Source organism: Ictalurus punctatus, chromosome 5 (genome assembly GCF_001660625.3).
Source record: "Ictalurus punctatus breed USDA103 chromosome 5, Coco_2.0, whole genome shotgun sequence".
NCBI lineage: Eukaryota > Metazoa > Chordata > Actinopteri > Siluriformes > Ictaluridae > Ictalurus > Ictalurus punctatus.
This window is the reverse complement of record NC_030420.2, coordinates 32,462,104-32,487,574: the sequence shown is the minus strand read 5'-3', so window position 1 is coordinate 32,487,574 and position 25,471 is coordinate 32,462,104. Positions and strand designations below refer to the sequence as shown.

Here is a 25,471-nt window from a genome sequence, read left to right as displayed (position 1 = left end):
CTAGGCCTGCGTGTGTGTGTGTGTGTGTGTGTGTGTGCGTGTGCGTGGGTGTGCGCGTGTAGTTCATGACTCTTCGTGGTGTTCTACACATCTTGACTCTTCACCCTTCCTCCCTCGGCAGTTTTAACGAAACATCGGTGTCTGATTCAGTGAAGATTAACCAGCAAGAATTCGGTTATAAATTAGGACGGAGAAGAAAAACAGGACAGTGACCTGAGTCATGTAAATCTCTTGTGCAACCACTTCTTCATTTCATAAACTCAAGACTTTATTGGGCAAGATTTCCCTGCATGGGAAAGTTGTGTGTGAAACAGTAACTGAGATGAAGTTATACTGTTATAAATACATAAATTATGCTGGAGGGGCTAGGGACGCTGTTGAAAGTGTAGAGATTTAGAAAGATGCTGGTTAACACAGACGCTTTTTTCTTTTTTTTATTCATTTTTAGACCTATCAGCACTTCGCGAAACAAGCTTACACCCACGCTAATACGAAGCTATTTGTAGAATGCTTGAAATGCCATAGTTTCAACTCCACAGTTTAACACTGTATAAATGAGGGGTGTCAAAACATATGGCTCATGGACCTGAATCAGCCGGATAAATGTTCTAGTCCGGGCCACAAAATGAATTTTGGTTTAAATTAAAAACTGTCCTGTGGATCATAACTGAACTGAAACATTCTGAAACAAAAGAGCTAGTTTCTGTGATTCCACTAGGGGGCAATATAGAGCAATAAACCCATTCATGACAACATGTGCTAATATTTCATACGTTATTAGCACGGCTTAGTGGTTAGCACGTTCGCCTCGCACCTCCAGGGTCGGGGGTTGGATTCCCACCGTGGCCCTGTGTGTGCGGAGTTTGCATGTTCTCTCCGTGCTGCGGGGGTTTCCTCCGGGTACTCCGGTTTCCTCCCCCAGTCCAAAGACATGCATGGTAGGCTGATCGGCGTGTCCGTAGTGTATGAACGGGTGTGTGAGTGTGTATGTGATTGTGCCCTGTGATGGATTGGTACCCTGTCCAGGGTGTACCCCGCCTTGTGCCCGATCCTCCCTGGGATAGGCTCCAGGTTCCCCCGTGATCCTGAAAGAAGGATAAGCGGTATGGATAGATGGATGGAACTTTTTATGAATTGCACGCAACGAATTGTTCATCTGTTTTGTCACGCACGCCAGTACGCACAAATATCCAGTCAGTCGGTCATGTGGAAGCAGCGTAAAGCATATACAGGTCTCGGTGATCTCAGTGGCCTGGTCGAGCAGGAAAGCATCTCAGCACGTCGAACATCGAGGCGGGTGAGCTGCAACGGGAGAAGATCGGATCGGGTTCCACTCCTGGACCAGGAATCCGATGCTATAACGTATGACTCTGTTGTACGTTGCTTCAGTGGAGAAACTGCATTAATGTGCTATTATTTCAGTCAATACTGCACATAGACAAGATTTTCAGATCATGATTTATTATTTATTTATCACAAGAAATGAACAAAGGCTTTTTAGGCTACGTGGATTATAATATGTTCGGTTTAATAAGCCTGCGGTATCGTGCTCTATTTTCCTTCTTCTTCTTCTTCTTCTTCTTCTTCTTTTCCTGTAATTGTCCGGGACCGTGGCTGATCAGGGATAACTGGTTCTACAGGAAGAGTTTGGTGTGGCAGGCGTTGCAGTAAGGTTTCCCAGCCTGCTCCTTAAACACTCCCTGAGAGAGCTGACGCAGACAGAAAGCGCACACGAAGTGCTCGGGGTGAAAACGGCGTCCCAGAGCGGAGATGCAGCGGCCTGTGATGGGCTCGTTACACGTGGCGCAGAGCGTCCCCATCCTGGAGTGGTAGTGCTGAGAACACAGGGGACGACCGTCCATCTCCAGGAAACAGCCGTCCGTGAACGGCTTCAGACAGTCCTGAGAGAGAGAGAGAGAGAGAGAGAGAGAGAGAGAGAGAGAGAGAGATTGAAATACAGAAAGAAACTTTATGATTAATGACAGAGAGAGACATGGGAAAGATGAGATATTGTGAGAAAGAAAGGAAGTAGAAAGAGCTGAAAGAGACAACAAGGGAAAGCGGGAGACAGAGTATAAGACGGGGATAAATGAAGAAATGAGAAAGAACGAAGAGACTGAGAAAGAGAGAGAGAGAACAAAGAATGAGAGGGACGGAGAAGCTGAAACGAAGGGGAAAGAACGGACAGAAAAAAAGGAGGGAAAGAGAAAGAGACATTCGATATACCAAAAGATCTAGCGCTACATGCAGAAAGAGGAGGGATACAGACGGAGAGATAAAATAGAGATAAAGTGGAAGAATGGAGAGCAGAGAGAGAGAGAGAGAGAAGAGATGGACAAACAGGAAGATGAAGACAGGAACAGAGAGAAAGCAAGAGACAAGTTGAGCGATAGATGACGAGCGAGAAATGAAAAAAGCAGTGACAAACTGGAGTGAGGGCATTGCTACTCTAAATCCTGAGACTAACGTGTGTGTGTGTGTGTGTGTGTGTGAGTGTGTGTGTGTGTGTGTGTCTCACAGCACAGACGAAGCAGTCAGGGTGCCAGGTGCCGTTCGCCGCTGAGAGGTAGTTCTCCCTGACCGGCTCGCCGCATCCCGAACACTTCGGAGCAAACAGGAAGTAAAAATCTTTAGGGCAGTATGGCTTCCCCTCACGCTCCATAAAACCTGTACACACACACACACACACACACACGCAGTTTGGACCACACACCACATAGGAGAGTAATATTACTAAACACACAGCACAGGGGATTAACATTACTAAACACACAGCACAGGGGATTAATATTACTAAACACACAGCACAGGGGATTAATATTACTAAACACACAGCACAGGGGATTAATATTACTAAACACACAGCACAGGGGATTAATATTACTAAACACACAGCACAGGGGATTAATATTACTAAACACACAGCACAGGGGATTAACATTACTAAACACACAGCACAGGGGATTAATATTACTAAACACACAGCACAGGGGATTAACATTACTAAACACACAGCACAGGGGATTAACATTACTAAACACACCGCACAGGGGATTAATATTACTAAACACACAGCACAGGGGATTAATATTACTAAACACACAGCACAGGGGATTAACATTACTAAACACACAGCACAGGGGATTAATATTACTAAACACACAGCACAGGGGATTAATATTACTAAACACACAGCACAGGGGATTAACATTACTAAACACACAGCACAGGGGATTAACATTACTAAACACACAGCACAGGGGATTAATATTACTAAACACAGCACAGGGGATTAATATTACTAAACACACAGCACAGGGGATTAATATTACTAAACACACAGCACAGGGGATTAATATTACTAAACACACAGCACAGGGGATTAATATTACTAAACACACAGCACAGGGGATTAATATTACTAAACACACAGCACAGGGGATTAATATTACTAAACACACCGCACAGGGGATTAATATTACTAAACACACAGCACAGGGGATTAATATTACTAAACACACAGCACAGGGGATTAACATTACTAAACACACAGCACAGGGGATTGACATTACTAAACACACAGCACAGGGGATTAATATTACTAAACACACAGCACAGGGGATTAATATTACTAAACACACAGCACAGGGGATTAATATTACTAAACACACAGCACAGGGGATTAATATTACTAAACACACCGCACAGGGGATTAATATTACTAAACACACAGCACAGGGGATTAACATTACTAAACACACAGCACAGGGGATTAATATTACTAAACACACAGCACAGGGGATTAATATTACTAAACACACAGCACAGGGGATTAATATTACTAAACACACAGCACAGGGGATTAATATTACTAAACACACAGCACAGGGGATTAATATTACTAAACACACAGCACAGGGGATTAATATTACTAAACACACAGCACAGGGGATTAATATTACTAAACACACAGCACAGGGGATTAATATTACTAAACACACAGCACAGGGGATTAATATTATTAAACACACAGCACAGGGGATTAATATTACTAAACACACAGCACAGGGGATTAATATTACTAAACACACAGCACAGGGGATTAATATTACTAAACACACAGCACAGGGGATTAACATTACTAAACACACAGCACAGGGGATTAACATTACTAAACACACAGCACAGGGGATTAACATTACTAAACACACAGCACAGGGGATTAACATTACTAAACACACAGCACAGGGGATTAATATTACTAAACACACAGCACAGGGGATTAATATTACTAAACACACAGCACAGGGGATTAATATTATTAAACACACAGCACAGGGGATTAATATTACTAAACACACAGCACAGGGGATTAATATTACTAAACACACAGCACAGGGGATTAATATTACTAAACACACAGCACAGGGGATTAATATTACTAAACACAGCACAGGGGATTAATATTACTAAACACACAGCACAGGGGATTAATATTACTAAACACACAGCACAGGGGATTAATATTACTAAACACACAGCACAGGGGATTAATATTACTAAACACACAGCACAGGGGATTAACATTACTAAACACACAGCACAGGGGATTAACATTACTAAACACACAGCACAGGGGATTAATATTACTAAACACACAGCACAGGGGATTAATATTACTAAACACACAGCACAGGGGATTAACATTACTAAACACACAGCACAGGGGATTAACATTACTAAACACACAGCACAGGGGATTAACATTACTAAACACACAGCACAGGGGATTAACATTACTAAACACACAGCACAGGGGATTAATATTACTAAACACACAGCACAGGGGATTAACATTACTAAACACACAGCACAGGGGATTAACATTACTAAACACACAGCACAGGGGATTAATATTACTAAACACACAGCACAGGGGATTAATATTACTAAACACACAGCACAGGGGATTAATATTACTAAACACACAGCACAGGGGATTAATATTATTAAACACACAGCACAGGGGATTAATATTACTAAACACACAGCACAGGGGATTAATATTACTAAACACACAGCACAGGGGATTAATATTACTAAACACACAGCACAGGGGATTAATATTACTAAACACAGCACAGGGGATTAATATTACTAAACACACAGCACAGGGGATTAATATTACTAAACACACAGCACAGGGGATTAATATTACTAAACACACAGCACAGGGGATTAATATTACTAAACACACAGCACAGGGGATTAACATTACTAAACACACAGCACAGGGGATTAACATTACTAAACACACAGCACAGGGGATTAATATTACTAAACACACAGCACAGGGGATTAATATTACTAAACACACAGCACAGGGGATTAACATTACTAAACACACAGCACAGGGGATTAATATTACTAAACACACAGCACAGGGGATTAACATTACTAAACACACAGCACAGGGGATTAACATTACTAAACACACAGCACAGGGGATTAATATTACTAAACACACAGCACAGGGGATTAATATTACTAAACACACAGCACAGGGGATTAACATTACTAAACACACAGCACAGGGGATTAATATTACTAAACACACAGCACAGGGGATTAATATTACTAAACACACAGCACAGGGGATTAATATTACTAAACACAGCACAGGGGATTAATATTACTAAACACACAGCACAGGGGATTAATATTACTAAACACACAGCACAGGGGATTAACATTACTAAACACACAGCACAGGGGATTAATATTACTAAACACACAGCACAGGGGATTAATATTACTAAACACACAGCACAGGGGATTAATATTACTAAACACACAGCACAGGGGATTAATATTACTAAACACACAGCACAGGGGATTAATATTACTAAACACACAGCACAGGGGATTAATATTACTAAACACACAGCACAGGGGATTAATATTACTAAACACACAGCACAGGGGATTAATATTACTAAACACACAGCACAGGAGGTTGAATGTTGTGTTGTTATGTTGTGTGATCGTCCTCACCCTCAGGCCCGAATCGTTCTCCACAGTGATTGCAGAAGAAATGTTCTGGGTGCCACGTGCGGTCCATCGCTGTCAGGATGTTCTTTTGACAAACACACACACACACACACACACAATTTTAATTACACACAGAATGACCTTCAAATGACCTGATCATTGAATGATGACAAATAACAGTTCCATCATTATAAATGAAAGGGAAACAGTTGTGTAGTGTGTTAAAGGAGTGTGTTAAAGGAGTGTGTTAAAGGAGTGTGTTAAAGGAGTGTGTTAGAGTGTGTAGGCCTGTATGGTGTAGTTTAATGTGTAGAGTACAGGTGTGTGTCACCTGTAGAATCGGGCCCTGGCAGTACGCACAGCGTGGTGCGTACAGGTTCTGGTAGTCGGCATCGCAGTACGGATTCCCGTCCCGCTCGAAGAACCCCTTACTGCCGAGTTCCTCTTTACACACCACACACACAAAGTGCTCGGGGTGCCACACCTGCCCCAGAGCCGTGATCATCTACACACGGGACAGGACACGCGGTTCTGGTGAAAATTAAATACTAACACACACAGAACACAACATACACAGGGTGTCACACCTGCCCCAACTTCTGCCCCTACTTCTACACCTGCCCCAACTTCTGCCCCTACTTCTACACCTGCCCCAACTTCTGCCCCTACTTCTACACCTGCCCCAACTTCCAAACCTGCCCCAACTTCTACACTTGCCTCCAACTTCTACACCTGCCCCAACTTCCAAACCTGCCCCAACTTCTACACCTGCCCCTACTTCTACACCTTCCAAACCTGCCCCAACTTCTACACCTGCCCCAACTTCTACACTTCGTTCTTTCCTCCTTTCATTCTTTCTTTCCTCCTTCCCTTCTTTCCTCCTTTCTTTCTTTCCTCCTTTCTTTCTTTCCTCCTTTCATTCTTTCCTCCTTTCTTTCTTTCCTCCTTTCTTTCTTTCCTCCTTTCATTCTTTCCTCCTTTCTTTCTTTCCTCCTTTCATTCTTTCCTCCTTTCTTTCTTTCCTCCTTTCTTTCTTTCCTCCTTTCTTTCTTTCCTCCTTCCCTTCTTTCCTCCTGTCTTTCTTTCCTCCTTTCATTCTTTCCTCCTTTCTTTCTTTCCTCCTTTCTTTCTTTCCTCCTTTCATTCTTTCCTCCTTTCTTTCTTTCTTTCTTTCTTTCCTCCTTTCATTCTTTCCTCCTTTCTTTCTTTCTTTCTTTCCTTCTTTCTTTCTTTCTTTCTTTCCTCCTTTCGTTCTTTCCTCCTTTCATTCTTTATTTCTTTCTTTCCTCCTTTCATTCTTTATTTCTTTCTTTCCTCCTTTCCTTTTTTCCTCCTTTCATTCTTTATTTCTTTCTTTCCTCCTTTCATTCTTTAATCCTTTCCTCCTTTCATTCTTTCTTTCTTTCCTCCTTTCTTTCTTTCTTTCTTTCTTTCCTTCTTTTTTGCCTACCCGCTAGTAGAGTTTTAAACGTTTTTTTTAAACCTGTGGAAAACTTGTATGTCATGTCAACAAAAATAAATAATTTAACACTAAAAAAAAAGGAGAAAATGAGATAAAAATAGGTCAACTGAAGTACTTTAACTCTGACGTTTAACAATTTTAAAGATTGAGTACAAAAAAAACGGCTGCTTCCAAATCCATAATTTAATGTTTTTTTTTATGTTATAAAAAGATATAGAGACACACAATATCTCACAATATCTCAGAAACATGACAATTTAGCATGTCAATATTATATCATCACACCGCCCTGCCCTTATATCTGTCTGTCTGTCTGTCTGTCTGTCTGTCTGTCTGTCTCACCGACCTTCCCAGCGATGCACTTCCCACAGGAAGCGCAGTGTCCCTTGGCCGTAGTGTGCACTCCCATCTTCTCCATATCTGAGCTCAGCGTTCCCAGCAGGTTGTCAATGGTGTCGATGTTCTTGGACAGGTTCTTGGACATGTTCTCCGTTGCTGGATCATTCTGCGCACTGTTTCCTGTGGCTTCTTTCTTTTCTTCTGGCTTTTTGTCTTTTTCAGACTTCTCACTGAGTGCTGGCTGATCCAAGACCTTAGACACAGGATAAAGGGTTTTTAATATATATACACAATAACATCTTTCAGAAACATGACTTTCAATCAAATGCCACATTTAGTGCACAATGCTAGTGAGCCTCTACTGCCCTCTTGTGATCTTTACTGGTAAATTGGGTCTGAGTGCTGAGACTCACCTCCAGGTTCAGCCCGAGCAGCTCGTTCATGATGGAGTCCAGCTCTCGAGTGGCCGTTCCCGGACTCATCACCTCGGCCGAGACCGGAGAAGGCAACTGACTGAGAATGTACAAGAATGATTAGAGAAACCATTTTATCCGGCGTTTCCAGCTAAACGGGAAACCTTGATTGACATGAAGTCCAAAACATCAAAGAGTCTACATGTGAGTGGGTAAGAAAAAAAAATAATAAATACCAGGATTTATACCAGAGCAAACCACGGGTTCATATTAATGATTATAAACATAACACATTAACGCTTTAGTGAGTTATTGTTGATATGAGGGTTGAAAAACGGCTGTTATAAAGTAAATTGCCGTAGTATAAGAGGAATAAAACACCTGACGCTGTTACAGTGCTGTAACAACCCTGGTGCTGATTATTTTCCTACAAAAGCACACTGGGAAGCGTTTTATTCCTTACACGAGTAACGTGGTTTGAAGTAGACGTCTTACTGTAGCCTACCTGTAGACGTTTTTGCCAGCGCTTTGTCCCGACGTCACGCCGATCCCTGAGGTCTGAACGACAGTGTTTGAGATGAGAACGACGTCCTGCTACTTATAATAAACACCATAACAACACCATAACATTGTACAGACATGTCGATTATATTCATGATCCGTACTCGTCCTCACCTGCGCGGAAGAAACGTCCAGGGTGAGCTTTTTATCCGAGTCGCTCTTCGTGGCGTTTGAAGCCAACTCCTCCAACAGCATGTCTATCAGATATATATAAAAATACATCGTTTGCATTTTTATTTATTTTACGTTCATGAAGAATGACCCGATACGAGGGTGAGCTCGACGTGAACGACGGTCACGACTGAACGCACACTCGCGCGTATAACGCGGTTATTATCAGTAACAGGAAATGGAAAGGAGACGTCCCTAATGAAATGTAATAAAATAGTCGAGTGAAGTTAAAACTAAACTGAAATAAGCTTAAAAAAAAAAAAATGTATTAAATGTATTAAAGAAGAACTTTTATCTCTTTAAAGCTGCATCTAATGTCATGAAACATTCCCAAGACGGAGTTAGTTCTTTTTTTGTGTGTTATAAACTAGCTATAAACAGTCGTTTCCTTCGAAGACTCTCTGTTTCCTTTCTGGAAGTTTATAAAGTGAAGTGGGAGCTCAGAGGTTAAGACTTCTGATCGGAAGGTCGCGAGTTCAAATCCCAGCACTGCCAAGCTGCCACTGCCGGGCCCTGGACCCTCAACTTCTCAGATGTATAAATGAGATAAGTGTAAGTCGCTCCGGATAAGGACGTCTGCCAAATCCTGTCATGTAATGTCATGTGACGTAACGTAAGCCACGTCTCATCATCTTACTGAGAAACTTTAAAGCTAGAGCTTTATCTTTGATTTGTTACGAGTGTGAAACCGGAGACTCCTTCCAAAAATGTTACACAGACGTCTCCTTGCGGCCAAAAAAACCCCCCAAACAAACACCACATCTCGGTTAAATAACAACACGGTTTTTTTTTTTTTTTTTTGGACTGTCGCAGCGCAATAACTGAGCGCACACACACACTGCGGTACACATCCGGCTGTTCTGATTGCACCTTGGCTGGTTGCAGGGGAAGTGATTCATGGTTTTATTCTGCTACCACGGCGACGGACGGGAAACAAACCAAACAGGCGTAATTTCACCCTTCTTAACGTGACGTGTAACCCGACTGAGAGGCGAGGAATTCTGCACTCCGAGTGCTCACTTCCTCATGCAGAGGGAAGAAAAAAAGAGAAGTGTAATATAGAAACAAAGCATGTTTCACTCATCTGATGCAAAACTAAGCCCACCCACTTTCCATCTCGCGCTACAAGTCCACTAGCCAATGACCTGGTAACATATAAAGACTTCGGCCCAGTGCGGCGAACGTGTTCTCGTGTTTCACGACACGTATGCTGATCAGTTCTGGTTAATAAAAGGGGGCTAGTAGCACTCACTTACACCCTTAACACACACACACACACACACACACAAAGGTTAAGTAATTACTATATACAGGTACAGTATGTTATCACTTTTTTATTTTGATAGTGAGTGACCGCTTGAGAATAGGACAACACTTTTAGAATCATTATATATATATATATATATATATGTGTGTGTGTGTGTGTGTGTGTGTGTGTTATTAGTTCAACATATTTAAATGAAGGGTAGAATTTCCACTTCAGTAAAATATGTACAGTAAGTTAAAAAAAAAAAAGAAGAACAAAAAGGAAATAATGGCAGGTTTACAGTTGGGGAAATAAGTCTTGGACGCGTCACTTTATTTCAGTAAATATATATATTTCCAACGAGGCTAATAACGTGAAATTTTCACCAGACTTTGGTATTAACTCAAGAAATCCGGACATATAAAGAAATCCAAACGTTAAAGTCCATAAAAAAAAAGTTGCGTGTAATAAAGAGGAATGACACGGGGAAAAAAAGCACTGAACACGCTAACTGAAACGTGTTTAATCCTCAGCGGAGAAGCCGTCGTCCGTAACGACGTCTTCAAGACACTTCCTGTATGCAGAAACGAATGAGCCGCAGCATCCAGGTGTGATTTTGGCGCGTTCAAAATGACAGTTATATACCGTATGATATATGTAAGCGTAGGTTTATACACGACAAGTGTGTGTAGACCGTAGCCTATATTAACTGCTCCTAGTGCGAAATAACTTCTTCATTCTGATCATTCTTGAGCAGCATGTTTCCTCCAAAGATGAAATCAAGCCTACGGTGTTGAATAGAGACTGAACGTGATATGTAGCTTTTTTTTTTTTTTAAAGGGACGGTAGATTTTTGATTGGCGATTTGGTCCTGTGTGCCTGTTAGAGGGGGGGGGGGGGGGGGGGGAATGGGAATATAAAACAAAGAGCGTGATCCTACAAAAAGGTTAAAAGATTAATAGATTCAATAGGATTTTATGATTATGATTTCACCATGCATTATGTTTGTTGGGTTCTTTTGCAAGTATAACCATGATGCAGTAAAATGATCATATTACCATGGAAGGTACAAACAGGAAATGTTGCAAGAAGATTTGGCACATAGTGTGTGTGTGTTTTTTTTTAACGCACGGCAAGACGTCAAGCGACAAGAAGCGATATCGCACAACTTCACGTGTAATAACTTAAACACGAGGATGTTAAAGGCGATCCGTTGCCCTAAAATCCGATCTATAAAGCCTAACGCGGGTAGTCCGAGAGCCGCCAATCCCTAAGAGAGCCCAGATTTTTGTAATATTCATCTCTAAAATAGCTGCTTTATTTTAAGTAAGTAGAGAGAGCAGCAATACCAACAACAACAACAACAACAACAAAATATATATATATATATATATATAACAAATTGGTTTGGATCTCAGAGAAAGAAATTTCATTCAATCCGGTAAGACTGGAAATGGGTTTGGGACTGGAAAGGTTTGCATTGTGTTTTGTTTAGGATTGATTTTGATCATATTTAAATTTTATAAGATGGGAGAAGATAAGATAGAAACTGTACTGATCCTACGCTGGAGAAATTCCCTCGTTACAGCAGCTCAATTACACCAAAAACATAAGAAAGAATACACATTAAATAGGAATATATATATATATATATATATATATATATATATATATATATATATATATATATATATATATATATAGTTCTATTCCTATACATATATAACTATATATAATAGGAATATAAAAATAAGAATAATAGTAGTAACAAAATAATAATAATGGTAATATGTACACTTTGACCACCTCAATGTATGTACAGAGGAATACAAATATGAATATATGCCGATGAGTAACACCTCGTTTATATACAGAAAAGTGATCAATGGATTACTGCACGGTTCACAGTAGAGGGTGAGCAACAAATAGTAATAAATGAATAAATGTTCGTATTATACTAGTATATTTGCAGTGTAAATGTGGGATTTTTGTGTGATGGCTGCGTGTCTGTGTAAGCCGTGTTTATAGCTGTTTTATAAATTCATTGGAATATTTTGCTCAATGTTTCAGTTTCAGAAAGGAAACGGTGGTATAATACCATGTCTACTAATAACCATTGACAGATGTACCGTATATAGATTTATACACGATATTTTGGGACATTTTTGAGACTTTCCTCTTCATGATTCTGTTTCTACAGGCTTAACCGCTCTGAGTCGACCTCCAAGTGCATCATATGGAGTCCGGAAATGATATGACCAGCTGCATAGAAAGATTTAGAGCTTTGGTGTAGTATTTCTTTTCCTTATTTAATTGCCACTGTGTATTTTCTATAGTCTATAGTATAAGGATACTCGGCGTGTTTAAACAGCCCTTTTGCCTGACAGTGTATATGGTGTATATGGTATATGGTGTGACAGTGTGTCTCTGTAAACGTCCTAACATTCACAGAGTTCATTGTGAGAAAGTATGAAATTCCCCAATAACACTCCTTTTGGCACGCCGTACGAATGCAAATAACTACTAGCTACTAAAAAAAAAAAAAAGACTTGTTCGACACACTCCATGTGTACACCGATAATTATACACGCCATGATTTTGAGGATAAAGACACAAGCTCATAGAGAAATACATTATCTACATCTCAAACAAGGAATTAAAATAGAAAGGAAAACTAGAAATGAAAAGACACGAGCTACATACCGAGCTCCTCCATGGCAGCGTGAGTATGATTTGATTTAGATGTGTACAGCATGAACCACTGAAACTGTAACTTCCTCTTCCTTTCAGATTCTTACAACTTTGCAAACCTCACAAACCTCTTCATGCAACCTCTTCATGCAACTTCCTGTTTTCCTAGTTCATAGAATTTGCATTTATATAAGGCGTTTTTTATATTTGTAATGTTTCATTTACTGATCTTTTACTGTTAGGTATGCATTCCTACATTACAGGTTTCTCAAGTTTCCTCTGGGTTCTCTGGTTTTCTCCAAGTTCTCCGGTTTCCTCCGGGTTCTCCGGTTCCCTCTGGGTTCTCCGGTTTCCTTTGGGTTCTCCGGTTTCCTTCAGGTTCTCTGATTTCTTCCAGGTTCTCTGGGTTATTCTGGGTTCTACAGTTTCCTCCAGGTTGTCTGGTTTGCACCAGGTTCTACGGTTCCCTCTGGGTTCCGCCAGGTTCTTTGGTTTCCTCTGGTTTCTCTGGTTTCCTCCAGGTTCTCTGGGTTATTCTGGGTTCTCCAGTTTCCTCCAGGTTGTCTGGTTTGCACCAGGTTCTACGGTTTCCTCTAGGTTCCTCCAGGTTCTCTGATTTCCTCTGGGTTCTCCAGTTTCCTCCAGGTTCTCTGGGTTATTCTGGGTTCTCCAGTTTTCTCCAGGTTGTCTGGTTTGCACCAGGTTCTACGGTTTCCTCTAGATTCTTCCAGGTTCTTTGGTTTCCTCTGTGTTCTCTGGTTTCCTCTGGGTTCTCCAGTTTCCTTCAAGTTCTCCGGTTTCCTCCAGGTTCTCTGGGTTATTCTGGGTTCTCCAGTTTCCTCCAGGTTGTCTGCTTTGCACCAGGTTCTACGGTTTCCTCTGGTTTATTTTGAATTATCCAGTTTCCTCTGGTTTCTCTGGTTTCTTCCAGGTTCTGTGCCTTATATACATATTCAAACTTGTTTAAAGCTTCTTCTATTTAAAAAAATTTTTTTTTTAGCCAAAACATGTTTGGTGTCCGATCTGTGCATTTGTAATTTTCCACCGCCATAAGCATTGATTAATTAATTTATTCAAAAATAACAAATAACAAAATTTACCTTTTTTTTTTACTTTGCCTTCAACAAAAACTGTACACGTTTTCATATACATATATGAAATATATATGTGTGTGTGTGTGTGTGTGTGTGATGATGATGATGATGATGATACATAAACAGGAGTGACGTTGCATTGGTCTATACGACTCCATTTCCCATGAAACCTTGCTGTTAAAACACACTTCCGGGTTTTTTTATACTGGCTTGCCGTAGTTATTTTGACTTCCATGACGGGCATTAAAACAAAACCGGGATAAAACGGTATGCTTTTGCTTATGCTGGATTCATTAGCACTATTGTGGACGTTTTTCCGCCTTTACTGTGTTTTTATTATTCACTGAAAAACGTCTTGCTTGTTTGCTTAAAAGGGCAACGGAGAAGAGCTGGTGGGGCCCACTCTGTTAAAAGCGTGGATGACGAGGTAAACAGTCACGTACCTACTTAAACCAGCATCAACTTTTAATGCTTTGTTTGTTTATGTCTGTTTATCGGCATTCTTTATGTGGTTTCTAACTGTTATTCGACACTTTTTTTGCGGCATGGTAAAGTCTGGGTAAATGAAAAGAAAAGGAAAATTGCTGCGTTGAAAATCGCACACTGGCGTACTAAATAGTATGGCTAAACAGTGCGCAACTACTTGGACATAGATACTATATAGTACGTTAGTATGCAGTGTGGGAGCGTCACCATGGCGACATGGCGCACGTGACCGTACTACGTTAGCATACCGCTAGAAGACTTTTTTTTTTGCTAAGCTAACAGTATAGTAGAATTGTTTAACTTCATGTAATGCATTATTTGAAACTCTAACCCTATTAAGTTACGTTATAATAGTTATATATAATAGTTATATATCAAGTTATAACTCATAGTTATATTGAATATTAGTAATAACTATATTATCCCTTTAGCTAATTTTTCAAATTAACGCTGTAATACTTGAGGGTTGCCAGATTGCAATCAGGTAAACCACCAATTTTTATTTTTTATTTTTTTATTTATTAATTTTTTTACAACCTTTTGAATTCATTATAAACTGAATAAACCAATTATATTTGGACAAAATAAAAGCTCTGGACAGGCCACAATAACAAAAGAGAAAAACTACAAGACACATGAGCAACCCGCCACTTGCTAGTGTGAACGTAGGGTCCGGGTGTGTTTTGAGTAATAATTCTGGATGTGTAAAACTTTGTATCGTCTGGATAACTGTGGAAGTTGCAGCCTTATTAATGATTTCACCCAGTCGCAGCGCTTATGAAGAAAACAAAAGAGGGCAGAGTATGGATCCCTGTGGAACACCATAAAGAATCACCTTTAAAAACATTATTTAAAAAATATAATCACTCAGAATAAATATTACGAGAATTATTCTTCTCAATAAGTAAGAATATCAACCCTAGAATGATCACCAGTATCAAAGGCAGCAGATACCTCGTTCTAATCAACACGGAGGGCTTATTAACTATCTGCTTTATTCCCATTTCTCCTACAGTGTGTTTATTTGTTCTCTCCATCATGGCGTCGAATAAAGAGGCTCGGCGCAGGCAGCGGCGAAAGGAGCTGGACGCTAGAAGGAGTAAGTTTCGCGTGCGACTCGGCTCGTGGCCGGAGAGCTGGAGTAATCTGAAGGACCAGCTAGGTTTCTCTCTCCACTCGGAGCTCGCACAGTTCCTGCTAGACAGGTAAAGATGGAGCTGTAATACAAATAAGAAGTCCTAGGAAACGAATGTCCTCCTTAAGGCATAAAACACCCCACATGTGTCGTGATGTTATAAAATAAAAAAACATTAATAATAATAAAAATCGTTCCCTCACTAGCCTCACAAATGCAGCCCGTCATGTTACCGAGCAACCGACATGTCCCGAAAGCTACAAAATGCTGACACTGGAGACTCCTTCCTTTTTTTTTTTCCTTAGCGATGTAGTCACTACAGTATGTAGTCAGTATTGTACCATTTGTAAACTGTAATAAATGTGAAATTTGGGTGAATAATTTAGGTGGATCTAATGAATGATTTCTTTCTTCCCCCCACAACAGTTACTCCTGCAAGGTGTGCAGCAGGTGTTCAGGTACTGTAAAGACATTTCTGCCTTTTACAAGGATTTCAACTCGACGGAAGTCAAATTAAAATAAAAAAAGGTTCCATCTAGCACCCAAAAGAAGGGGAAAGTCTTAAACTCTTATTAGATGGCTTCAGAAAAGGTTCCAAGTAAAAGTCCTTTATAAAAACAAGAACCAGGAACCCTTCGGGAACCGTTTTTGAGGTCAGAAGTCGTGACATGACATGTGTTTGTCTCCTGTAGGCGATGGGAACGAAGTGATCTCAGTAACTGTGGCTTCTCTGGATCAGCTGATCCTGCTGGTCCACAGTCACGGACAGCACTGCCCTTTGACCCCGGGCCTGCAGTCTGACCCACACAGACAGGAAGTGAAGGAGAGACCGCCGGAGGACGATCCTGAAACTTCCACGAGGTCAGCCGAAGCAGAACCGCGCCTCACGTACGTCTGTGACGGCGGACACGTGTTCACCTGGCGTCCGATACACACCGACGGGGAGGATGATGGAGAGAAGCGTGAACGAGGAAGCGCTGCTCCTTCACGACAGAGGAAGATCGGAGAACGACGGAGGAAAGGAGTGAAACAAGAGGAGGTGTGCGGGATGACGAGCGCAAGAGGAAAATCTGTCTCTGATGGAAACGCTGCTGGATTCGGACAGCGTGACCAGACGGAGCGAGTCGCCCCAGACACCTCGGGGGGAAATGAGGACGCAGGTAACCTCTGTCTTATTTTCTCTTTTTTTTTTCCCCCTCTCTGTGATTTCTTAGAATCGTGACCTTTCTCAAACTTCTCCTAGAGCGTTTGTGTCAAGGCGATGCGGTGCAGCATGAACAGGATGAACGTTCGCAGGAAGGAAGTGATGCGGCTTTTCGCGCCTCGCCCCCAGAGCTCAGGTACAGGCTCGCTGAAATGTTTCAATCCGTTCCAGGACAAAATCACGGAAGCTATTTTGTCATTTTCCGTGTTTGGTCACGGTTTATACCGACTTTGACCGTCTTCGGTTGTCACGTCACGCTCTCACGTGTCCCGAGTATCGGTTTATGTTTGTTCACCTTGTACACGTATGCGTAGTGTCTTTTGTGTTTGGTTCAAACTATTATTCAACTTTGAACCTGCAAGTGCATCCGCCTCCGTCTCTGCATCCGTCACATATGCAGATATTATTGCTTTAAGAAGCACATAATATGCCGTCTAAGGCTATGTTCAGGCTATACAGTATGTACAGAATATGCATGTTCAGACCGCGCATAACTGTAACTATAATGTAACTATAAACGGATAAAACGTATCCCGTGTCATTTTTTTAAATTGTTGGAGAATTTCGGGGTAAATAATCGACTTCATCGCACCACTCCATCCTCGATTATTCTCCTAGAACATCACGAGAGAGAGCGTAATAGAATATACAGTTGTGCCCAAAAGTTTGCGTACCCCTTGCAGAATCTGCTAAACCTTAAAACTGTTAACAAAATAAGAGCGAAATTGCCAATAATTAAAAAAAAAAATAATAATAAAAAACACAGAATATGTTTTATCCGTTTATAGTTACGTATATATTTTTTTAATATGACTTGATCACCGCACGTCTTTTGGCAGCGCAGAGACCGAGGCTGATGACTCTCGGAATCTCAGAGATGAGATCCAGGACTCTGTGGAAAGGTTTGTAGGCTGATTTTCACTTCACCTTTACATTCGTCGCTTCGGCACCGTGTACGGTCGAGTCCGAGTGTAGCCGTCTGGGAGTGAGGCCACTTCTGAACGCTTGAAGTTAAATTCTTATGTCTTTCTGATGACTCGTTCTCCACTCTCGGCAGAGGTCACACACACACACCAGAGGCGATATATCCGGGACGGGATCACATGGGATACAGAAGAACAGTCGTGGGAGTGGGAGTGGGTGGTTTTTACTTTCATGTGAGCGGTCAGATATCAAGCTCGAGAGAAAGGCCACGTTCGTTAACATTGTCCGTGCATTGGACATGTTATTAATATATAATAATAATAATAATAATAATAATAATAATAATAATAAAAGTCTGTGTGATACAACGGTATAATATTGATATTGTGATAAATCACAAAATGTCACAGAACGCGTTTCTGAGATCTCGTGATTATTTCCGTATTTCTTCTTTTTTGTATATTCAATATAAAAATAAAAGTAAATGTGTATTATAAACTTTTTTTTTTATCATCATGATTATTATTAATAACCAATTTATTATCGGTTTACAGCCGTCTTTGCCTCGTACGACGTTCTAGTGTGTTACTGCGCGTTTGTGAAAAAACACACACGCGATGCCGGTCAAAAGTTTGCGGACGCCCGACCGAAACGTTTCTCATGACGTTAAAAACCCTTTTTTCGACCCGGAGGCGTGTGATCGAACGTGTGAAATCAGCGTCGGGGACACGGAATATAATCGTGCCGACGTCTTCGTTTCTCTCGTTAGGAAACGAACATTTTATTTACAGAATAAATATTTACTTAAACGGACGAATCGGAGGGAGATATCCCAGGAAAGCAGAGAGTCCGGCGTCGGTGGGAACTCCTTTAATACTGTTTAAAAACCATGTTCGGGGACGTTCCTCAAGAAATCGCTCGAGAAAACGCCAGGAATACATTTCCGGAAATTCTAGGCGAAAATTATTATTTAGATAAAAATTATTCCGATTTATTTTGGTTTTTTTTTTTATCACGACATCATTCCCATAGTTCCATTTGTGTTACTCCGGAGTTTTGATGACGTTATTATTATTCTAAACGGTGGGGAAATGTCTAATAATGTCTAAACTTTTGACCGGTAGCGTATATATTTCGCTTCGATTATAGTTATTTATATTTGTTTCCATATAGTTTCTCTCATATATAGATTTTTCATTTCAATACAGTTTATAATATATTACACTGGGGTAAAATATCATAATTGTCATGTAATCAGGTGAAGGACGGATGCGAGTGCAGTTAAGCGCTTTTCTTAAAGAAAATATCATCGGAAGGGCAAGGCAAAATCAACAGTGACGACGGGCAGTGGGCAAACGATCAGGCAGACAGACTCGAGCAGGTAAGGAGGACAATCACAGTCCAGGGCAAAGCAGAATCCAAACCGGTATACACAAACAACCGAGCGTTTACTTCACAAAGTGAACGAACAGTCTCTTTTAACGTGTAGTGCGATTTGGAACAGGTGTGTGTGTGTGTGTGTGTGATTAGTCTTCTGGGGAAGGTGAAAGTGTCTGTGCGTAGTTTGGGAGTCGTAGTCCTCGTCGGCCATGTTTCTAGCCTGCGGTGCGTTCTGGGAAACGGACCCGACAACGATGACCTTTCCACGACGGCGACATATTGTTTATCGCAGAGTTGTACTGTGATATGACGTGATGACCTAACCCCAAAGTTATATATTATAAACCGATTTTAAATGAGTTTGCGGTGGAAGCAGTCCCACTCACCTCTCTAGCACCTAACAGGCGACACTTTAAATGAATAATAAGAGCGGTGATACAAACCGTCCAAATAATATCATGCAGAGTCGTCTCGTCGGAACCGGAAACTCTGTACCGTCGGCGTTTCTTCTCGGTTTTGAGATTCTTTTTCATTCTTTCAAGTGTGAAAACACCTTGAATGTGAGCACGTTTATCTGATATTTCCGATGACGAGGCGATTATACTTCGGATATTTTTATATTGGGGTTATTCAGCCTGTTTAGATGTCGTATGCGCTTCTTTTTAGAATGAAAAGCTTCAAGTTGGGGGATGAAACCAATCCGAACTATAGGACAAGGCTATTTCAAGCCTGAAAGGAGTTTTAAAAATGTTTAGAAATAGGTTTAGTAATCAAGTGTTGGTTTTATTATAATCTTATAATAGGAAATTTATAGCAATCGGGATATTTTCACTTACTACTGTAAAAAAAAATGTATTTATTTATTTATTTATTTATTTATTGCAGTGCAACAGCAGTGAGTTATTTATTTATTTATTTATTTATCTATCTCTCTGTTTGTTTGTTTATTTGTTTTCCTTCTTGTTCTCTCATTCTACATCCGTTTGATATTTTCACCGTACTTACAGAATAGTGCTGAATAAAAAGCCCTAAGACGAATAACTGAATATTCATAAGGGATTAACGCTAAAGTTCCCTGTGACTTTTTTTTTTTTTCTTTTTCATCATTAAACGTGTCTAAACATCTCGCATCGGGGCCGTACGGTGTTTATTTTTACGGACCGATGTCTCACCACCGTCAGTCTAATTCCTTCTGTGTGGGTGTGTTTGTTTGTTTGTTTCTTTCTTTGTTTATTTATTTATTTATTTATTTATTATAACTCTATGCTCTAAGGCACGGCAAAATACCGACTCCTGAAAACACTGCACTGTTTAAATAGGGAACAGGAGTTTTATGCAGGGTTTCAGGGTCAGAGATGGAGCATTAGAGAGAACTTTCTGTCTCCAGCAGGGATGTTGTAGGTGATGCTATACCAAACTTAACCACTAGGGGCCGTCAGAGGAGAGAAGATGCTCCCGAGACGGGCGAAAGCGAGGAGCCGAGGAGGAGAGCGAGGAGAAAAAACAGCAGGTGGCTTTCATATGTATTAAAGAGGCAGATTTTTTTATTTTAATTTTCTTTAGTTCAGTGGACAGGCGCGTATTAATTTTAACGTGTATGAATTTTTACCTTTCAGACGACCTTCGGAGAAAGAGGAGCCCTTGGAGATGAGCAGCAGGAGGAAAAGGTTCGTTCTCGAAAATGATCGGTAGAAGAATTTTCTTGCTGTGGTTTTAATATTGGATATGTCACTATGTCATGCACTGGTCATGCTGATCTTGTGAAGTTTTGTCCGTTATTGAATATAGAATCGTTTCCCTCGCGTTCTGTAGGAAACCGACTCCGAAGCTCATTTTACCCTGCGAGTTTGACGGCTGCTGGAAGATATTTTCCAGCCGTCAGTACCTCAACGTGAGTATTACTTGGGAATCTTTGCCGCCGGCCCGCGGTGGAAGGGAATTACAGTTGTTACACCGATCATCCTGTGCAAAAGTTTACACCCCCCTGGCTTTTAACGTGTCGTGTCGCCGTCTTGCGCACCAGTGAGCGTTTACACCTTTTGATATAGTGAAATTTTAAAGGTTCGTATGTTTATCATACTGTGATAAATATCATCTATTATCTAATCTTTACGTCTGTCTCCGTTCAGCACCACATGAAGTACCAGCACTTCCAGCAGAAGACCTTCGCTTGCTCCGATCCCGCCTGTGGAAAATCGTTCAACTTTAAGAAGCACCTTAAAGAGCACGAGAAGCTGCACAGTGGTGAGTGAGACCGACGCGGTGAGTCACGGCGTTTGCAGGTCAGAGGTCAGACGTTAGGGTTCTCTCCTAGTGACCCAGATTGTCATGAGTTCAAATCCCGGGATTGTCAGATCAGATAGACGCTTATCCGGCTTTTCGAGCGCGGTCCTTAAGACTCTGCTCAGATCTGTCCTCGGGCTCGATTCGTCACGCGCTCGGTCCTGTGTACACGTTTCCGTTCCAAAATCGAACATCAGACTTCCTTTTTTGTATGTTTTGCTAATCGTCTTCATGCTCCCGCGCGTACGCTGACGATCGGCGGCGACCGGGCATGCTCACGGCACGGCCGAATTACATTCAGTGCCGCCCGAGATGGTGGATTTTTAAAATAAATTTGTCTTTATTCGATCAAACGGACCCTTTTTCACGATGACTGTATCGTCTTAGCGGGTAGCTCTGGAATTTCATCGTCCGTGCTTTCGAGAAACGCACGGGTTCGTCTTCTCTAAGCAAAACTCCAGCTAACTATACAGTCAGTGCTGCAGATTTGCAGCAAATACTCGTGTATGTACAGTGTAACTCGTTTAAAGCTAAGAAGTGCCACTGTGTTCGCTGTTCATGCTAACAAGCTAGCTAGCCAAGTGTGAGAAATGTAGCTCGCTATTTCCTGTCGACCGTAATCCGGAATGTACCGTTATAATAGACGGTTTGGGATCGGCAGCGACTCATACGTTTCAGTACCCAAGCTGTTGCTACATTTGAATAAAATTCAACCTCCGACTAGGAAAGCCCAAACAAAACGCCTTCTCGACTTCCTACTCGGGAGCTCTGGACGGTCCGTTTGGCCCCGAGTTCAGCAAGCGACGTCAAATCCACATGGCTGCTGAAATGAACCTAGCTAGCTACATTTTTCACACTTGGCTAGCTAGTTTGTTTACTATCCACACACTCTACACGCACTATACACGCACTATACACACACTATACACACACTATCCACACACTATCCACACACTAGACACGCACTATACACGCTGCTGGCTTTTCTGAGTTTGAAAATAGTTCTCATTGGGATCGAGAGCGTATAGTCCCATGTTTTCGAGACGCCGTCTACAGACGCACGTGGGTGTACCAAACTTGGAAACGCTATTACTGTAAGCGCGGAAGTCACCGATTCTATTGTTATCCGTTTCTTTTTGTTCACGCCACATGATACAGTTCTCGTGTCCCATTCATTTACTAGTCGTATCGACGGCCTTAAGTCTCACACATCGCTTATACACCCGAGTAAATCCCCACTCATCACCCCGTCTTCGAAGCACACTCGCAATAAAACAGCCACTAACATTTAGTTAAGTATGTTATAGCGATGATGATGATGATGATGTTGATGATTGACATCCCGAGTAAAACACGTCGATGTTGTATCCCTGTGGTGGAATTCCTCTGAGGGCGAAATGAGACCAGAGCCATCGAACAGGTTCAGAAGATCAATGCGTGATGAAAGCTGGTGTGTAGTAGGGATGAATTAGATGTGCTGTATGTTCTGGATGTTATGGGTGTGTGTGTGTGTGTGTGTGTGTGTGTGTGTGTGTGTTTGATAGATCAGAGAGACTACATCTGTGAGTTCTGTGCTCGTGCCTTCCGCACCAGCAGCAACCTGAGCATCCACCGCAGAATCCACACGGGAGAGAAACCACTGCAGTAAGAGAATATCCACACACACACACACACACACACACACATAATGACTGAATGAATGTAAGGAAGCAAGGTCTTTGTACCTGTCAGTCCCATTGAAGGAGGTGTGGCCTTTGTACCTGTCAGTCCCATTGAAGGAGGTGTGGCCTTTGTGTACGTGTCAGTCCCAGTTAAGGGGGTGTTCTCATTATCTACTTTTAGGACAAAATCAGATTGTATATTTATGCAGAAATGTAGAAAATTCTACACAAACTTTCAAGCACCACTGTGTATATAACTCTCTCTATGTTTATCACTTTTACACACACCAGATGTGTGTGTTTTTGGTGTTGTGAGGTCTCACACTCGGTCTCTTTTTGGTGTGAAATGAGTGTCTCACACGTTCTCGTGTGTGTGTGTGTGTGTGTGTGTTTTCCTCAGGTGTGAGGTGTGTGGTTTCACCTGCCGTCAGAAGGCCTCTCTGAACTGGCACATGCGTAAACACGACGCCGAGCGGAGCTACCGGTTTGCGTGCGAGATCTGCGGCCGCCGCTTCGAGAAGAGGGACAACGTGACCGCGCATCGGAGTAAAAGTCACCCAGATCACGTGACCCCTGAAGAGCCTACAGAGCCTAAAGACCTTTGACCTACCGGAGCCTGGACTTATAATTAAGCTTCTGCCAATATCAAACGTTCACGTCATGATTATTACCTAACAATTATCACTGTTTATATACGTCAGTTGCGATGCAAAAATTGCCGTCCTCTCCTTCCGACCACTCCCGGTGCTGCCTTTTAAGGAATGTGGGCGGAGCATAGCTCAAATCAAAACCCATTTCATAGCAGTATTAAAAATCACGAATATGTCTATCTGATTAGCGTCACATGACCTTCGACACCACAGCACTGCTACACGGGGGGTCACTTCACCTCCTGGCGTAAAGATACCCGAAGACTCGTAATAAGATGACTCGCCACCCCGACACACTCAACATACCACGGTTAGCGTGTTCTCACTCGGTTTATAGAAATAGCGTAGCGTCACATCCTCCGAATTCTTGGACTCCGAGATGACAGCAATCTTTAACCTACAGTGCTGCTTAAACTCTGCAGGTAAAAAAAATGCTGGAAGATATGTAATATCGGATCATTTTCCTCAATAAATAAACGACAGAGTATGATATTTTTGTCTCATTTGTTTAACTGGGATCTCTTTGTCTACTTTTAGGACTCGTATGGAACTCTGATGATGTATTAGGTCATATTTATGCAGAAACATAGAAAATCCTAAAGGGTTCACAAACTTTCAAGCACCACTGTATATTACTTGTCGGATTGTACAAGTGCCCAATAAAATCTCGTACAAATTGTATAACAGACATATTCCACGTCGATCAAATTCATGGACCAGGCGTATTCCGTGTCAGATGATACGATAAAGATCCTCTTACGGTAGAGCTACGATTCTACATTCTACATTCTACATTCTGATTACGTCATCAAACAGACCAGCATCAACGCAAACGTTCTTCAGAGTGACCTTGAGGATACTTTCGAGAATGTTTTACTGCCCATGAGTTATGTTTTGTTTACAATTCACCATCGCCAAATACCGTACTTGTAGCTGTCCCGTGAGTTTCGCATCATCCTATGCCGTCCTCCTGTCGGTGGATTTTAGACGAACATCGTAGCAGCTCTGGGATTTTAATACAATAATTTCTCACCCTGCCAGAAGTTTGTCCGTCGTGAGCTGTATTCGGATGTGATCGGCCGATCTCGACTCGCGACCGAAGAAAATTTGACCATGCGCGTTTTTTGTTTTGCTCGCGAAAGCAAGCAAGTCGTACAGCATTATTATTCACATGGCAACATACTTTACCCGAATTTTCAATTTTAGTGTGGGTCATATTGATCTTGATAATTGATATGAACATGTCAGATATGGTCTTTATTGATGCGTATTTTTATACGCATAAATTTTTATTTATACGTATGTTGATTTGAAGCGCACCTACTATGGTTTTGAATCGTGCCTAATTTAGTTTTAAATGTCTCATGATAAATTTACATGCATCCGAGGTCAAAAAAACACTTTAACGTGCTCATAATTTCAATGATCCGTTCTAAAGGATTCGTTCTAAACTCCTCCTTTCAGAGAGCATACTCTGCTCTGATTGGTCAGACGTCTGTCGTGATTGGTCTACCGCTGTCAGCGTGTGTCGAAAAGGAAACGCCCACTACCGTAACGGGTTTCAGCTCCGTCTGTCAGCGAGCAGACGATGAAGACCAGAGGCGGGGCTTTGTGTTACAAACCTATGTAGGTTAGTACTGGAAGTAAAGTCTGGAATCACTAACGACTCGATTCAGCTGTTCAGAATCGATTCCTTTTTTTCTGCGAGTCGATGACTCCA

General features: G+C 41.5%; 2 protein-coding genes across 8 annotated transcripts; one reads left to right on the top strand and one right to left on the bottom strand.

Annotated features, from left to right (window-relative positions):
* Positions 1-1,441: 1,441 nt before the first annotated feature.
* lpxn (leupaxin) lies at positions 1,442-13,093 on the bottom strand. Of its 2 annotated transcripts, none has more exons than XM_017468608.3 (9): positions 12,947-13,093; positions 8,941-9,023; positions 8,771-8,859; positions 8,266-8,365; positions 7,860-8,105; positions 6,383-6,556; positions 6,055-6,136; positions 2,519-2,667; positions 1,442-1,901 (listed from the first exon to the last, which is right to left on the bottom strand). In XM_017468608.3, exons 1-9 carry the CDS (start codon positions 12,996-12,998, stop codon positions 1,635-1,637), a joined length of 1,242 nt encoding a protein of 413 aa, XP_017324097.1. In that variant the 5' UTR covers positions 12,999-13,093; the 3' UTR covers positions 1,442-1,634. The 2 variants fall into 2 exon arrangements, with proteins under 2 accessions (XP_017324097.1, XP_017324098.1); XM_017468609.3 differs by having other exon boundaries at positions 8,771-8,823.
* On the top strand, positions 12,015-24,243 carry znf692 (zinc finger protein 692). Of its 6 annotated transcripts, none has more exons than XM_017468603.3 (13): positions 12,015-12,530; positions 14,403-14,455; positions 15,530-15,719; positions 16,076-16,107; positions 16,342-16,809; positions 16,893-16,989; positions 17,693-17,755; positions 20,545-20,667; positions 20,774-20,824; positions 20,970-21,048; positions 21,287-21,401; positions 22,985-23,084; positions 23,502-24,243. In XM_017468603.3, exons 3-13 carry the CDS (start codon positions 15,553-15,555, stop codon positions 23,704-23,706), a joined length of 1,500 nt encoding a protein of 499 aa, XP_017324092.1. In that variant the 5' UTR covers positions 12,015-12,530; positions 14,403-14,455; positions 15,530-15,552; the 3' UTR covers positions 23,707-24,243. The 6 variants fall into 6 exon arrangements, with proteins under 6 accessions (XP_017324092.1, XP_017324094.1, XP_017324091.1 ...); XM_017468605.3 differs by lacking the exon at positions 12,015-12,530 and adding an exon at positions 14,140-14,295 and having other exon boundaries at positions 20,548-20,667; XM_017468602.3 differs by lacking the exon at positions 12,015-12,530 and adding an exon at positions 14,140-14,295.
* The last annotated feature ends 1,228 nt before the right edge of the window (positions 24,244-25,471 follow it).

What these genes read in the sequence shown, in the direction of transcription:
- lpxn (XM_017468608.3), bottom strand. Translation starts at nt 12,998, where the DNA reads ATGCTGTACACATCTAAATCAAATCATACTCACGCTGCCATGGAGGAG. An exon ending in CGCTGCCATGGAGGAGCTCG is followed by an intron (nt 9,024 to 12,946) that starts GTATGTAGCTCG and finishes TATATCTGATAG; the next exon opens with ACATGCTGTTGGAGGAGTTG. An exon ending in TGCTCGGGCTGAACCTGGAG is followed by an intron (nt 8,106 to 8,265) that starts GTGAGTCTCAGC and finishes CCTGTGTCTAAG; the next exon opens with GTCTTGGATCAGCCAGCACT.
- znf692 (XM_017468603.3), top strand. Translation starts at nt 15,553, where the DNA reads ATGGCGTCGAATAAAGAGGCTCGGCGCAGGCAGCGGCGAAAGGAGCTG. An exon ending in GGGGGGAAATGAGGACGCAG is followed by an intron (nt 16,810 to 16,892) that starts GTAACCTCTGTC and finishes AACTTCTCCTAG; the next exon opens with AGCGTTTGTGTCAAGGCGAT. An exon ending in GCGAGGAGAAAAAACAGCAG is followed by an intron (nt 20,668 to 20,773) that starts GTGGCTTTCATA and finishes TTTACCTTTCAG; the next exon opens with ACGACCTTCGGAGAAAGAGG.